The sequence below is a fragment of the Grampus griseus genome (genome assembly GCF_964374135.1).
Source record: "Grampus griseus genome assembly, chromosome: 9".
NCBI classification, from domain to species: domain Eukaryota; kingdom Metazoa; phylum Chordata; class Mammalia; order Artiodactyla; family Delphinidae; genus Grampus; species Grampus griseus.
The window spans coordinates 17991331-18008050 of NC_139003.1; the positions used below are offsets into that span (position 1 = coordinate 17991331).

Consider the following 16720-nt stretch of genomic DNA (forward strand, 5'->3'; position numbering starts at 1 on the left):
GATGACATTTGTCCACATCTCATTGAATTTGCTCAGCCACCCTGAAAAGTGTTAGTTCTACTTTACTGATGAGGAAGCCCGGATCTTCTAAACGTTCATCCAGTATCCTCTTTCTTTTATCCTTGATCTAAAAGGTACTTTCTGGAATATTACTCAGCCATAAAAAGAGACGAAATTGAGCTATTTGTAATGAGGTGGATAGACCTAGAGTCTGTCATACAGAGTGAAGTAAGTCAGAAAGAGAGAGACAAATACCGTATGCTAACACATATATATGGAATTTAAAAAAAAAAATGTCATGAAAAACCTAGGGGTGAAACAGGAATAAAGACACAGACTTACTAGAGAATGGACTTGAGGCTATGGGGAGGGGGAAGGGTAAACTGTGACAAAGCGATAAAGAGGCATGGACATATATATACTACCAAACGTAAGGCAGTTAGCTAGTGGGAAGCAGCCGCATAGCACAGGGAGATCAGCTCGGTGCTTTGTGACCGCCTGGAGGGGTGGGATAGGGAGGGTGGGAGGGAGGGAGACGCAAGCGGGAAGAGATATGGGAATATATGTGTATATATAACTGATTCATTTTGTTGTGAAGCTGAAACTAACATACCATTGTAAAGCAATTATACTCCAAAAAAGATGTTAAAAAAATAAAAAAATAAAAAAATAAAAGGTACTTTCTTTCATGGAGTTAGAGGCAGTTGTAGGGGTTAGCCGCAGCGTAATGCAGAGGGAAAAGCACCGGAACTGGAGTAAATGACGAAGTTTCCAGATTTAATGCTGCCACTGACTGTGTGCTCTTGGACACGTAACTCTGCAAGCTGGGTCCAATGATTCGGACTTCCACACTCTTTTCTGAGAATGCAGGGAAGAGAGTCTTAATTTCTGACCGCATAACCCAGTAGGATACCAGGATATGTTTCCTAGCAGTAATTCCGCATTTCAATCAGAGTTCTTGTGGAAGACTAACTCCTTTCTGAAGGGCGTGCCTCCCTGGTTCACTCGACCATTGCTCTGACAAATGTTTCAATGAGATAGAACTTATATTCATGTGCCTCTGAAGTGAGGCACTTAGAAATGAAAGGATTAGGAATTTCCATCCTGCCTCAGCCTTGAGTTTTATAAAAGCTTCATTCTGTTCAGTTCATAAGCCATGGAGCTTCCATAGCAATGATACTCCCTGGGTAGCCAGGATATACTCTGAGGGTGCTGGCTCAGGAAACATACCTATATTTGGAATGTTTTGCTTTCGTGGTTAATTAGGTGGGAAGAGTTAAAGGGCTCTTAAAAGGGGAGTATCAGGAAGGAAGGGCATCAGATATCAACTCTTTCTATATCACAATTTTTGTCCAAGTCCCCTTAACAGTAATTTCTCATCCTCTTCATCAAGGAAGGAGAAATGGTGAGGGAATGTTAGATCTCCAAAATGGGCCCCCACTAAAAAAAAAAAAAAAAAAAATCAAGATATACACAACAGTTTTGATTAGAGAAACAGAAGGACTCTTCAAGGAAAGAGTGGGCAGAGGTATACATCTACTGCAGTTGCCAATAGTGCCTTGGGAAAGATGGAGTGTAATTATACCTGCTGAGGCTTCTGGTCCTCGAACCAGCATGATAACCCATCATCTCATCATGCTTGTCTGTTTGTTCACTTCCTGCTCAGTAATTTACCATATTAGTCTCTTGATTTCCCCAGAAAGACCTGCCAACAGTGCAAGGTTTTCTGTGGGAATCAAAAATGGTTTGACTCTGTTATGCTAAACAGGCACAGTAGAGCTACTAGCTCCAGAAATAAAGGACTGTTTCATTACCTAGTTGCTGGGGCCAGCTCTGGAAGTTATCTAGTTTTCATTTGGAGAGCCCCTAATTTTGCAAAATTCCTGCTGGACAATAAGACCCGGTTACTTAAGAAAATAAAAAGCACACATTGAGCAATCTTCTGGAATCTAACAGTTGGATCCCTAAATGGTACAGGAAGATGGAAGCCAGCGAAGATGTGACACGGGGTAGACCATTTCACCCATAATGGAAAATATGAACATCGGAAGAATTTCCTATTTTAAACAATATGCAATTTAAAGTACACTCTCTGGAGACTCTCCTGAATGACTGCTATTTATAGTGGCTGATGTGTACTTTACCAAGATTTTTATTCCACCAAAGGAACTGTATGTGATGTAGGGGATTATTAAAATGGAAAATAAACCCTCACATTTTAACTTAGTGAATTGGTACTAATCTCAAATGTAATGTCAAATCTCACTAATCTAGACTAACTGAAAGGAAGGTCTTTACAAATTATGCAATATTTTTAAAGAAACTCAGTTTTGAAAATATGTTCAAGTATATCTGGTGACTTCAATCGAACTAAAAAAAATTAGAAACTTGTTTAAAAATTGCATGAATAAAAATGATTTATAATTAGCAAATTAAGCTTTTAAATGCAGGTGAATGTTTCCAGTTTTTTAAAACGTTTTAAAAATTTGTGCTCTCAAGTGTTTAATAACTAAGCCATGGAATGTAGCTTGCATATTTAACGTATTAATCAAATCCTTTACTTATAAATAGTTCAAATTTATACTCTTCTATAGTTTCATAAAGATTTAAAAATGGAAGAATCTGAATTAATGAAGATTTATGATAGACTAAAAACTGATTTTCCAGCTCCTGATGAACATTACTTATTACGTGGCAAACTAGTGAAAAGAACTGATTTTATTCACAAGGTATGCACATTATTCCTCTTTAACCTCATTCACGGATGAAAGAGAATCCATTTATACAGCCTCTGTATCGTTCCAAGATGCTCATGTTTCATGTCCAGTAGTACTTTCTCATAACAATGTTAAGAACCTTTGGGATAATAAAGGTTAACTGTTTCCCTAGAAGACTTCAAAGCAATTGAGATAGATTTCCCTTGAAGAGGAATTTGGAATAGTCTGTAATCAATCCTGTCTGCATTCCCACCTGGCCAAATGATAGCTACAAATGCAGATCTCTTATACTTGGCTGGTCAGTGAGAAAACCAACGGGCAGAATAGATATACTCAACATACATATTTGATAGCCTTCATTACACTTTGATTTTGATGAACAGTCTTTGCTGGTAGAGAATTTTTTGTTTATAATACTTCTCCAGGGTTCCCAGCTGTGGACATAGAAGGACTCCTTTGGTCCCGTATGTTTAGAAAGGCAAATTTGTTGCCCTCTCAGAGAACAGTGGGCTCTCATTAATACTTTCACCTGAGTCTGGAGAGAATCTTTGGAAAGCTTTGGATCACAGGATCCTGGAAAAACTCTCACCTAAACTCATATTATCTTATTTAGAATTTTTTAAAAAAATAAATGAATTTTTCAGAGTTCTGGTTACCCCTGAGGATGGGGAGGCAAGGGGGTGGGATAGGAGAGGGGTCTGCCGGGAGTTTCAGTGATACTGGAAATGTCCTAGGTCTTAAGATGAGTGATAAGTTTATAGTGTAGGCATTACGATGATTTATAACCTCTATATACATTACATAATATTATTTTGTGTGTATTGGCTTTTTCATAATTAAAATGAATAAAATCACTAATTTAGAATAAAATGATTAGAAGTTATTCTGTACAATTTAGGCACATAACTTCCTTTATATTATTAGTACAGTCTTTATGTATGCTGTTAAGAGGCTTTAGGTTCCTTCTTTATTTGTGTTGAAACCATAATTATGTAATATAAAAAAACCCTGTAATTCCACAAGGCAAAAAAAACTATTTAGAATATATGATTAATTGAATATTAGATACGTAAATTATTGAGATCAAAACCTTGATATGTTAGATACCAGACTACCCTATATCTTTATCTTGATTTCAAACCAGTATGGAAGATTTAAAAAAAGACTCTTTAAAATAAGGAGGTAGATTTTCTTTTCAGCATGGAGACTTCATATCCATAATTCTCCCATCACTTTCAAGGTGATGGCTAAAACAGATATGAAAGAGAGTGGAGGCTGAACACCAAACTGTCTGAAGATGTGGGGACTGTGCACATGCTCAGTGATTCAGAAACCCCAGAAGGCAGCTGGAGAGGTGCCGAGTTTCTTGGGAGATGACTCTGGAGAGGGCTTTCCTGATAGCTCCTTCCTTACCATGTCCTCCAGCCAGCCAAAAAGTAGCAACGACAGGGAACATTCACCATGCACTAATCATATATACATACCATATATATCATATATATATTCTATCTATCATCTATCTGTCTATCTATCTATCTATCTATTATCAGTCATCTATGTACCTAGTGCTTTGTAATCTATATGAACCTTATGAGGAAGAACTGTTATGAGGCCATTTTCCTGATGAGGAAATGGGCTCAGTGAGGCTAAGTAGAGTTATCCTTGCTAACCCAGCCAGGAATCACACCCAAGTCTGCATGATTCTGCTTTCTGGGAGATATCATCATGTCTGTGTCCCACTCCAATCTTCCCCATTCTCCCAAAAGATAGTAGTTATAAAGGTGAAACATGAAATCCTCTTTAAGGAATCCTATCAGTTCCTATCTCTCTCATATTTAGAGAAGAAACTCCTTTGATGAATCTGAATTGCTAAAATGAAACTGGTAAGGATGGAGAAATCCTACATAGTAACTTAGTATCATAATTAAGGTTGGTGTAAAGAAATCTTGCCTAGACAACATATGCCAAATAAAAGACTTCAAAAATTGATGGCAAATGGGGTTCTCTCTGGAAAATCACCACAGTTTTCTTTTCCTTCTTGACTAAGATAGCAAAGTTCGATTCCTAGTTCCTAACAATTAACGGTTTTCATTCTGTATATCTACTTATCTTTCTTTGCTTTTCATCTTACTCACCAGGAAGTAATCTGACCAAGTCTCCTTTTATTTTGTAATATTATCCATAAAATGTTTTTTAAATAAAAAACGCCCTGCATGCAATACAGTGCAGTATACACTATTTTCCCCAAAACATGCTCTACTTGCCTAATCAATAGCCATGGCATTTTCTACAGACAACTCCATTTATTCAGGGGTCTACACTGTGCCAGCAGGCTCTGCCTCAGCTTAGCAGGGTGATCTTGAGGAGGTCAGCATCCCTAGACTTAAGTCTCTTCATATGTAAAATGAACTTTTAAAATTCAGTAGATCAGGGATTCTTGGCCCAGTGTTCATGGGCCCCGTGGAGGTCTGTGGATGGAGGTCCATGACGCCACTGAAAGAAAGTGCCAAGTTTTGTGGGTGCATATGTACATTTTTCTTGGAGGAACGTCTATAGCTTTCATCAGAGGCTCAAAGTAGTGTGTGGTCCAAAAATGGAAAAGTAACATTCCACTATAGCAGAATATCTGTAAGGTTAGTGACAGCCTTAAGATTTCATGAGTGATGATGTGACTAAGTCCCTGTTCTAATGGTGAATACAATCTTATTGAAAAAAATCCAGAGAAAAGTCAAGAAGAGTTATACCAACAGCCTCCTTTGGCTTCAGGGAGAAAACTTGATCTCCTCTGTTTCTATTTTCCTGTGAAATGGGAATAACAAGGGAGATTTTTTGAGGGCAAACAAAACAATGACTTTGTCTACACATGTAAGCAATTTACCTGAATAAGCATAAAGAACAGTTCAATTAAGTCCAATAGCCTCATTTTGTCTGTTGCCACATAACTGCTTTGAATGGTTTCTCCCCATCTTAGGGAGTTATTTTGGCATTGGAGAGACAATGGACCTTCAGCCAAGACAACCAGTTGAAACATGAAAAATTCTATTGATCAATTTGTTACAGGGAAAAGGTTTTGAGATTTGGGGCAGGCAGAACTGGATTGTACTCCACAGCTGTATGAAGTTGGACATGTAACTTAACCTTTCAGACCTACAGTTTCCTCAACTACAAAACAGGGATAATAATATCCAGGTCTGCTATAGACTGAATGGGTCCCCCCAGCAGTAAATTCACATGCTGAAACCTAATCCCCAATGTGATGGTATTTAGAGTTGAGGACACTGGGAGGTAATTAGGTCATGAAGGTGGAACCCTCATGAATGAGATAAGTGCCCTTTTTAAAACAGACCCAGAGAGTTCCCTCACTGTTTCTGCCATGTGAGGACACTGCAAGAAGACAGCTGTCTATGAACCAGGAAGTGGACCCTCACCAGATACTGAATCTGCTGGTGCCTTGATCTTGGACTTTTCAGCCTCCAGAACTGTGAGAAATAAATTTCTATTGTTTATAAGCCACCCAATCTATGGTATTCTGTTGTAACAGCATGAACAGACTACGATAAGGTCATAGGGTTGCTCTGATAATTAAATGACATAAGGTATATAAAGTGCATCACCTAGCCTGGCACTTGGCTGATGCTAAACCAAGCATCACTTGGTTCTTTTTCCTGTCTAACACTGGATGAAAAATTTGGCTGAAACTTTTTTCTACTTGAGAACTATTTTTGCTGAATTGAACTTTTTAGGTAAAATTCTAAGCTATGTTTTATATGCTATATTTAAAATAAAGACATATAATTAATGAATTAGAAAATTAACTTCATAGCTACAATATGTGATTTTAAAATCCTCATATAGCAATTATATTTGTGTGGTAGACTTATTTATGACTACAAGTTTTATTTCTTTCCCAACTTTAATAGAAACATCTTAGCAAATATTCAGGTCAGTATAGGAAAGAAGCTTTGCAGAAAGGATGCAACAAATCATAATGACTGAGCTGACAGACGAATGAAAATTCAAATTCAGTAAAATATTATTTTGTACCAAAGACCTGCCAAAACATTAATATGATTTTAATAATAACATCTAACATTTATTGAGTATATACTGTGTGCCTGTAGTTGTGTTAATTTCCCTACATCAGTTAGTCAGCTTAATTCTTTTTTTTTTTTTTTTTTTTTTTTTTGGTACGCGGGCCTCTCACTGTTGTGGCCTCTGCCGTTGCAGAGCACAGGTTCCGGACGCGCAGGCTCAGCGGCCATGGCTCACGGGCCCAGCCTCTCCGCGGCATGTGGGATCTTCCCGGACTGGGGCACGAACCTGTGTCCCCTGCATCGGCAGGTGGACTCTCAACCACTGCGCCACCAGGGAAGCCCAGTTAGCTTAATTTTTACAATGATTCTGTGAGGTAGAATAATTATCCCCACTTTTATACATAAATAAATTGAAGCACAAGATGTTTAAGTAATTTGTAATGAGGTTACCCAACTGGTAGTTGTCAAAGTAAGGATTCGAACTCAGGTCTGTCACACTTCATCACCCACATATTTAACTACAACATTGTCCTGCCTCTCCCCAGGTGAGCGAAGACTGGTAAATTATGAGTCACATATACAGACTGTAAAAAAAAAAATTCAGCACTATTTTAAACTATAAGTGTATTGACTCATATATATGCCACATTTTTTCCAGCTAAGAATGAAGTTAAACCTAGGGGTAAGACAGGAATAAAGACACAGACCTACTGAAGAACGGACTTGAGGATATGGGGAGGGGGAAGGGTGAGCTGTGACAGGGCGAGAGAGAGGCATGGAACTATATACATTAACAAATGTAAGGTAGACAGCTAGTGGGAAGCAGCCGCATGGCACAGGGATATCGGCTGGCTCGGTGCTTTGTGACCGCCTGGAGGGGTGGGATAGGGAGGGTGGGAGGGAGGGAGACGCAAGAGGGAAGAGATATGGGAACATATGTATATGTATAACTGATTCACTTTGTTATAAAGCAGAAACGAACACACCATTGTAAAGCAATTATACCCCAATAAAGATGTTAAAAAAAAAAAAAAGAATGAAGTTATGGGTCAGCATGTGAGGTCCTTAAGAATCTAGATTTTTAATTTTTATTGAACAAGTGTCACATTGGGTAGATCCTGGACTCTTGATGTTCTACTGATCATCATAAAGTGGGATACTTTTAGGACCAGAGGAATTGTTAGGTAAGTGGAAATTGGTCCAAATATGCCATTTCCACTGTTTATAATTTGACCGTTTATAAATTGACAGAGGTAATAAATAATGTCTATTTAGAGTGAGAGAGAGAACAAGAGAGGGAGCATATGAATATGTATATATATTGATTCTTCATGTGGCTGGACACAAACAAATAATTAAAAATCCCTTAGGTGAAAATTATCTACCTCATTTTCTCAGTGCCCCTCCGTTCAAGTTAGGCTGACCCTACACAATATCAAATAAACATAGAAACCTTACAGCAATATTTTTAAGTCTCTTTCAAATGAATTACTTGAAAAAAATCTTTTAACTTAAAAGTAGAAATGTAGATGCAAATCCTAACTTTTTTTTTTTGCCCCCTGGAGTGACGAATTTTCTGAGAGACCTAAAGGGAAGTTTTGAGCAAATTTAGCTCCTCTAATAATTTAGACTGTTTCCAAGGAATATTTTATTTAACTTCCGAATGGAAAATAATTTTCTGATTACAGAGTAACAAAAACTGCATTTGAAAAGATTTTGATTTGAAATTTCAAGGTCACAATGCTAAGCATTTTAAACAAAAGTGTTTTTGTGTAATCGTTGATTGGCCATGCTGTTAAATCATGTAAAAAGTTTCAGTAATAGACTCCTGGGAGGCAACTACTTAGACTCAGAGGACTTTAAAAAATTGTTTGCTTTTTTAGTGAAGTAAAAATATTTACTTTCAAATGTCTAATCCTCAGTATATTTCAGAGGCCCGTAAAAATGTATGAACGATGACAACAGCAAGAGTGCTTTCATTCCCTTTATTTATGTCTATGAGCCTCTGAATCTGATAACAACTGTACAATAGGGTCCTTTCTTCTGATCAGAAAGAGGAACTTACATTTGGGTGTGGAAAGCAGGAGCTGGGAATGCAATGAGTTCACATCTTGAAAAGTGAGAGAGCTGCTCGTGAAAACAAGCCCAACGTGGGGAAAAGTACGTCTCACTGAAGATCTCTTCGTGGATAAACCATCACTGCAGGTTTCTCAGCAGATACACCAAAGCTCAAAATCCTTTGGGCCAAATATAATAGAAGAGCTCAATTTGAATTGGTGTGAATTCTTCTTGCTGAGACAGTGTGATTCTCCCTCAGAACTTGTTACCAATCACATCCTCAAAACTCTTCACCCAACAGCAAATTCCTGCTTCTCACCTTCCTAAGGTCACCTTCCTAAGGCTCCTGTATCCTCTGAGAAGTGTAGAAAGAAAGCATTTTTGGGGTACTTGTTGAAAAGGAAGAGAGCTGAATATGACCTCTTTGAAAATGCATCCCTTTCCACTACATTTTCCCCTTTGAAAATGTTGTATTCCCCGATGATATAAAAGGACATGAATGCATAATCCAGGGTAGATGATCAGGAAGAGACTGGAATGGAAACAAGTGTATCAAGTGTTGATGAAGATGCACATGGACCAGGGGAAAACACGTTAAGATGCACTAAGAAATACAGAGACAAAGGTAGAAAGGGATTGAAATAAAAGAAACAGAAAGGGAAGCTGAATATACCCATTCATTTTGTATTCCCATGAGATAGGTGAAGAATAATAGACAGCAAAACAAATTATTTGTTTGTTCAAATAAGTAATTGATTCAGAAATACAATTTAATTTGAGATGTGTACAAATAGTCTCTTTTGCCTAGAAACAAAGCATTTAGGATTTTCACTGACTACCTGCTCCATCCGTTCTGCCTGCTGAAATTTTTTTCTTCCCCTTTTTGTCAAGTTGGCTCTAAAGTTACTAATTCATCTATGATATAAGCTTTGTGACTGTTGGGACACTGCCTGGACTGGTGAGAACTCATCCCTATGGTTCAGTTTACTATCTTGTACCTATTCAATACATTTTTTGGATGACTGAATAAAAGATGCATAGGATGAAGAGCAGGACAAAGAAGGGAAGTATATTTTTGATTTAACCAGGTTCCCAGGCTAGGTTACGGTGGGCTAGGTGATGTGAAATGGACTGGACTGCAAACCCTTAGAATGAGGTGTGTGCACAAGAGTCTCAAGGCAGCTGTGATGCAGTGAATGATTGTCAGTCCCAAACCCAGGAAAGCTAGCATGGCCCAAAATGTACAGTGAGCTTTTTCAATAATCTTTTTAAAAGCTCTATTTCTGAGGAATAAAATGTATAAGAATCTAGTTTATTTTAATTTGTGGCTATAACATCTGGTGAGAGTACAGGTTTTAAGTTATTTATCATTGCAAAGTAGAACAGCACCTGCTCGTCAAACTCAATAACAACTAATTAAAATAACAGGGTATTTTTATTTGGAAAGGCTTTGTGGGTAAGAAGTGGACAAGTCAACAGTCTCTTCTCTGTGTTACCATTTCCCCCATGCTCTCTGCAGGGGTACAACATACAAAGGGCATAAGCCATCTTTAAAAATTATCAGTGAATATCAGAGTACATATTACATTTAAGGATGTAAAAGTATAGCTGCTTGATACAGTGTAGTTGCTTTTATACAGGTTGAAAAGCATTAAGCACACTTTTCCCAATTCTCTCATTCTGCTTCTCTGTCCTTGGTGCCCCAAAATAAAGTTTGAAGCAGAGTAGAAGCCCAATAAAATTTTGTTGAATGAGTGACTGAATGAATGAGCCTGCAGCTCTGAGCTTTGGGGCCACTCCAGATCAAGGCTGAGCTTTTTCTTTTAGTTGCATAAATCCAAAGGAGAGTCCATTTTGGCCCCAGGTATTAGGCATAAGCTCATAGAATCTCATTTTTCAAAATGGAAATCTGCCTTATTGTTTTATTTGTTTTTAAATAAAGCAATACATGATCATTGTAAAAAATTAGACAATACTAAAAGCAAAAGGAAAATAAAAATTATCACCAATCCCCCACTCCTGTCACAGATGAAGAAGCCAAGTTCTAAAGCTAAAGGAAGAGGGACTTGCCCAGGGTCTTATATGCCCTTTATCTTCAGATCAAAGCCAAAATTTTAGATGGCGTTTAATTTCTGGTTCTGGACATCTGTTTCCTGTACACACCCTGAAATTTCCCATCAAAGTTGGCTGGACCATAAAGCCTGACCTTCACTATTCCCATAAATGATCAGATTTTACAAAATCCTAAAGGGTGAACATGGACTTGCTTAACAAATTCCAGAATAACAGAACTAAAGTGTTCACCTTGAAACATGAAAAGTTGAACTTAGTACAAATATAAGGAAGTACTTAAGTATTTCTCTTAAAAAAAAAGAAAAGAAAGAAAAGGAATCAAATGAAATACAATATCCCCAAAGGATTAATACAGACAGAAATGTAAGTTAAATAAGTGTATTATAAATTTATTTTAGGTTATTAAGGGTACCTAACTAAGCTTCACTGGGTACATTTTTTTTTTAAGATTGACTTTAAAGAGAGACATATCCCCCCACACAAAACAAAAAACTGGAAGGAATGAACCATGTAGATGTGTGGAAAATTCTTAGGCAAAATCCTGGTTCTAAAAGAACCTAGTTTATTCCCTGTAATTACAGTATGAGTATAACCACAGTAAGTTAGTTCTATTATTCCTCTCACGTTGAGTCCCTGTTTCCCAATTCACATAGCAAACAAAGAAGCTGAAGATACTGATCTAGCCTGATGCCCAATTTCCTGTCCCTATTCCTGAGTCCCCCAAGCCCCAATTCTGTTAGGCCTGCCCCTACACTCTGGCCTGGTCTGTTTTCTGATCCCGCTATACTTTGGTTTTCTAGCACACCATGAGGGACATAAAGACAGAAACTATGTCTATTTATATTTCCCCATTTTTTCTCACTGTTCCTAGCACAGTGCTGATGCTGAATAAACATTTGTTGGGAACAGTATTTATAGACTTTCAGGAGAAACTGAGGTCACATAACACATCATTGGAAAGGATAAGAGGTATGCTCCAGTGGGCCGACACCACCTACAAGGCGTCAATGTACGCTCAACAATGGGCGCCCCATACTCTCCCTGGTTCTCCCCACTCGCTGAGTTTGTGTCTCCTTCGACAGTTTCCATTATGTCTTTATGACCTCTCACTCTCTCTCTCCACTTGCTTTCGTGCCACTATCACTACCATCCATTTTCTGCTTTTGTGCTACCACTGCCACACTGAGTGTGCCCAAACTGACTCCTCTAATAATAATTTTTCTCCCCTTTTGAACAAAGATTGACAATTTCTATCTCCCAATGCCTGGAGGAAATCTCCAATTGGATGTGGTTTCTACCTGAAATTGAACACTCTCCCCATGCCCACCCAAGAATGGAATACTTCACAGTTTCCCTTTCCAGCTCCTCAGACTTATGTTCTGTGGGACAGCCTGAGTTTCTCCATCTCCTGAAAGATTTGCTAATTCTCTCTCTAAAGACGCTCATGTTTGATCTTCACTTCCATATCTGCTGCCCTGACTCAGTCCTCATCACCGTGTGCTCAATACTAACTCTTCCAGTACGCCCACACTCTAGCCCACTGTAGATAACGCTTCCCAGTACGCATAGCTCCCCCACTAAGTCTCTGTCTGTTACCTTTTATATGAAATAGAAACACCCAAGATGTACGAGTCTAACTCATTCTTCCTTAAGCACTTAACAGGTTTCTTGCACCGGGATTCTTATTTCCACCTCTGAGTTTTGCAGATGTTACCCCCTCCTGTACACGGCTCCCCTTTTACTCTTTGTCATCACCATTGTTACTCCCTCTATGGCTCTCCACTTCCAGGGAGCTTTTCCTGACTGGTTTCATCACAGGGTGATAACTGCCTTTTCTTTTCTTGGTATTAACTTTTAGTTCTGACTATATTGCTCTGTTGTTTCTTACTTGTTTAGCTAATGATAATGGTTAAAAAAATAGTAGCATACCATTTATGTGTCAGGTACTAGACTAGGCCGTTTATGAAGTTCAATAATCTTCACAACAACCACAGAAGCTACATAGATATTATGCCTATTTTAAAAATAAGGCAGCTGTGGCGTAGCAAGAAGTCACTTGTGCGTGGCCACACAGCTCATAAGTGACAGTTGGGATTTGAACCTACAGAGCCCAGGTACTGTTCAGGGTACCATGTGTCATATAGCAGCCTACTCCGACCAAGTTAATCAAAGGCAGTAATTTTACCTTCTTCTTTTGAATTCTCCATACCAATAGGTAGATCCTATGCTTCAAATACTTTTTGTTGGGCTTCCCTGGTGGCTTAGGGGTTAAGAATCCGCCTGCCAATACAGGGGATACGGCTTCAAGCCCTCGTCCGGGAAGATCCCACATGCCGCGGAGCAGCTAAGCCCATGCACCACAACTACTGAGCCCGTGTGTCACAACTACTGAAGCCCATGCCTAGAGCCCGTGCTCCACAACAAGAGAAGCCACTGCAATGAGAAGCCTGCACACCACAACAAGGAGTAGTCCCCACTCGCCACAACTAGAGAAAGCCCACGCGCAGCAACGAAGACCCAACGCAGCCAAAAATAAATAAATAAAATTTTTTTAAATTAAAAAAAAAATATATATATTTTTTGTAAGTGTAAGTTTCTAGTTTTCTGCTGCAGGATCACTAAGGGGTCATCTTACTACCATCTTTTCACTTGTGCACTGGAATTACTGAGGCAAAATTGATTTGCTTTTAAGATCATTGTTTAACATTTTTCTTCCTGTGAATGCCTACTCTGCTTTCTCAAAAGAACATCTGAGTTAAGTCACATTAAATGCCACTGTCTTTTGCTCTGAGGCCTAAAATTTTAAAATATGCATTTATACCCCTTGCCCCACATGTTACTGCTTTATTTCCCCAACCTGCCCTTGTAAGTCACCACAACAGAGGCCTCACACAACATAGCAGCTTCCAACTAGACTCAGAATCTCCACAGTACCACACTCCACTGGCTATTAACCCATCATATGTGAATTACTGGATTTGGCGGCTTTTCTAATAAGAATAAAACTTTGTCATAAGATCCATCTGGGTCTTATTGCCTTTATTCTTTTAGAGTGAAGACTTCCATTTCCAGAATGGTTTCAACATTCAATATTTGTCATTTCAATATTGTAAGTGCTTTTAAAACTTTTATCCATACATTGCTTTTGTCATTTAAAAATTCTAATATGAAAGACAATGATTCAGTGCAACTATTTGTTTCGTCTCCAATCTCTCTTTCTCTTGATGTTTGTTTGTGCAGAACTTAGAGTCTTAACGGTTAGGAACATTTTCTATAACTGCTTTCGCAAACAGTTCAGCGTGCAATACATTTGGCCCTTGAGGCTGATGATCTTTGAGGCCTGAAACCAATATTGTGGATAACAGAATAGAGATACCTTTGAACCCAGATCCTTACCTTTCTGCTTCCAGACGCATCTCTTCCCGCTTTTGCCTCCTAAGTTCTCTGCGACGTTCAAAATCGTCCATGGTATGGGTTCAGATTTAGGGAGACCAGATAATATCTGGATCTAAAGGGGAAGAAGTAGAATCAATATCATCGATGAGTTGGAGGATTATTTCCCATGAGTCGCCTCAGCCCTTCACCATTTTTTTATCCCCTTTTCCTTTACTCTTAAGAAAAACACCTTAGAAGATGAGTGAGGTAGCCAGTGATCAATTTCTGCCTCCCAAGCCAAGCCTTGTCCTTTATGTGTTAAATTCAGTCTCATTCATGTAACTATTAGAGACAAATAAGTAAAATTCCAGGATCACAGTTTAAAAAAAAGGGGGGGGAGACAGAGAGGTTTGAAGACTTGAAATATTGCTGGGATCACTTGAGAGCTACTGAATGGTTTTGTTCTTTGTAACCTGCTGAACTACAGACAAAAGTTATAAAAAAGTGAACAAAGAAAGAGGAAAGGAGAAAAAGAGTGAAAAAAAAAGAAAAGTGGCAAGAAAAGGAATTTGTAGGAACTAAGAGAAAAGTAAAAGAAAGAAATAATATAAGTATCCAGGCACAATTTGCATATCTTAAAAGAATATTAATATCAGAATGATAATAAAGACCACAGCAGTAATACCACGAATAAACATAATGCAGCAGCATTTTTAAGAGCAGTTACATATGATCAAACTGTTTTCAGAGCTCAAAAGTAGCAGCTCTTTGTAACCCAACCATTTTATCCTTTCCTACCTCCTCCGTGATAGTTTTAATCCCAGAAAGATCTTCCCTTTCCAGCTCTTCAACTGAGGATTCCGCTTTTCCTGCGTTTCTGTGCCATGGAGTCAAGTATTCCAGAATTCCCCTGCAGCCCCCAAACCCAAAATGACTACCAGAAAAGGGGAAGCGGGCTCTTTTTGTCCTTGCTTTGTTTACAGAGCTGTCAGTGGTTAGTTAAACTCGGCCTGGAATCTGGCATTTAAGGCCTGCTTGAAGATTGTTTCCTGTGTGGAGCGGGAGGCCTCCACTTCCTCTGGAATCCTAGACTCTCTGCTGCACTCAGATCACAAAAAATATTTTCCAGCCCTTTCTGTGCACATGAGACGAGCCATTTGCCCTGCGTAAGAAAATAGGGAGACGTGCAAAACCTGAAGCCATCCCCTAATGGCATCTTTGTGTGAGGGAATGAAAAGCAAAACTTAGACTTTGAAGCCTAGTTAAGAAACCTTCTTAAATTGTCAGATTCTTTTATTTTTCAAGCATTTTTCCCCTTAAAAAACCCACAAAAACAAAAATAAAATCTCAGCCAACCAAAACAGAATTATACAACGTTTGAATGTTTCCCCCCCTTCTTATTCCCTAGGGTATTATTTATACTGCTTATAAATCCTTTACAAATTCAAATTTGGGTGTTTATTTGGGGTTTTTTTATTTTACAGTGTTTTTCTATCTAACTCTTAGAAAGAGTACTTTCCAAGTACTTTGTTAGTTATGAAGGAAAGAATCAGTTTTCCTTTTTTAAAAATTATTCCATCAACCCTGAAAAAATTTCTTTCTATTTTCTAGTCTGATCTCTCCATAGTTATCAGAATGAAAAAAAAAAGTGATTTGAGGGTCTCCTGAGAGGCTGTTTGTCTCCCTGGGGTGGGTTCCTGTTCTGAGCGCAGTGCAGGGTGCATGAGGACAGCCCTGGGGGCAGTGGGACCAAACCTCGATGACTTGAACCCTGGGTGCAGTGAGAGCAAAGGCTTCTCGTTCCTTTCTTCAGTAAAGTCTTTTGTTGTATATAAACCACTTCTGGAATAACTATAGCAACAGCAAACAGAAATGGGAGAAAGAGGTCTGTCTATAAGCAAACAATTTCACTTTTCTTAATTTATCCAAGCAGCTTAAAGAGCAGCCTCTAAGCCTCTGGGTCTTGCTCCAACCTCATTAAGCCGAGGAGTCATGCTGGCTGCTTGGTAGCAGTGGCAGCTGCTGCTCAGCCTGTACCTCTGGTGCAGGTGCCAATGAGCGGTGAAACGAATATCCGCAAGCAGGCCGAAGATGCACACGGCCGGCCGAGCCCAGCAGCACCTTGGAGCACTCAGGGGAGGTGATGCTGACTAACACCGTGTGGCCACTGTGGCCGGCCACGCTCACTGGCTCTCCACCCACGCAACTTCCCCCGCCCCCCCCCCCCCGTTCCCTCCTCCTACTCCTCAGCTTTTATTACTTACTCGGGTGTTTTTTCCTCAACCATAAAGAAACGCTACCCGGGCTTCCCTGGAGGCGCAGTGGTTGAGAGTCCGCCTGCCAATGCAGGGGACACGTGTTCGTGCCCCGGTCCAGGAGGATCCCACATGCCGCGGAGCAGCAGGGCCCGTGAGCCATGGCCGCTGAGCCTGCGCGTCCGGAGCCTGTGCTCCGCAACGGGAG

At 39.3% G+C, this 16720-nt stretch overlaps 1 protein-coding gene across 8 annotated transcripts in view; it reads right to left on the bottom strand.

Moving 5' to 3' along the window:
* CALD1 (caldesmon 1) overlaps positions 1-16720 on the bottom strand; it is a 181035-nt gene that overhangs the window by 79805 nt on the left and 84510 nt on the right. For 6 of the 8 annotated variants that reach the window (XM_082661733.1, XM_082661737.1, XM_082661730.1 and 3 more), the window contains one exon: positions 14279-14390. In XM_082661733.1, coding sequence (XP_082517859.1) covers positions 14279-14349 — 71 coding nt within the window. In that variant the 5' untranslated portion in view covers positions 14350-14390. Of the gene's footprint in view, positions 1-14278; positions 14391-15055; positions 15171-16720 lie in introns of those variants that run through there. The other 2 variants (XM_082661732.1, XM_082661731.1) reach the window with 1 other exon arrangement.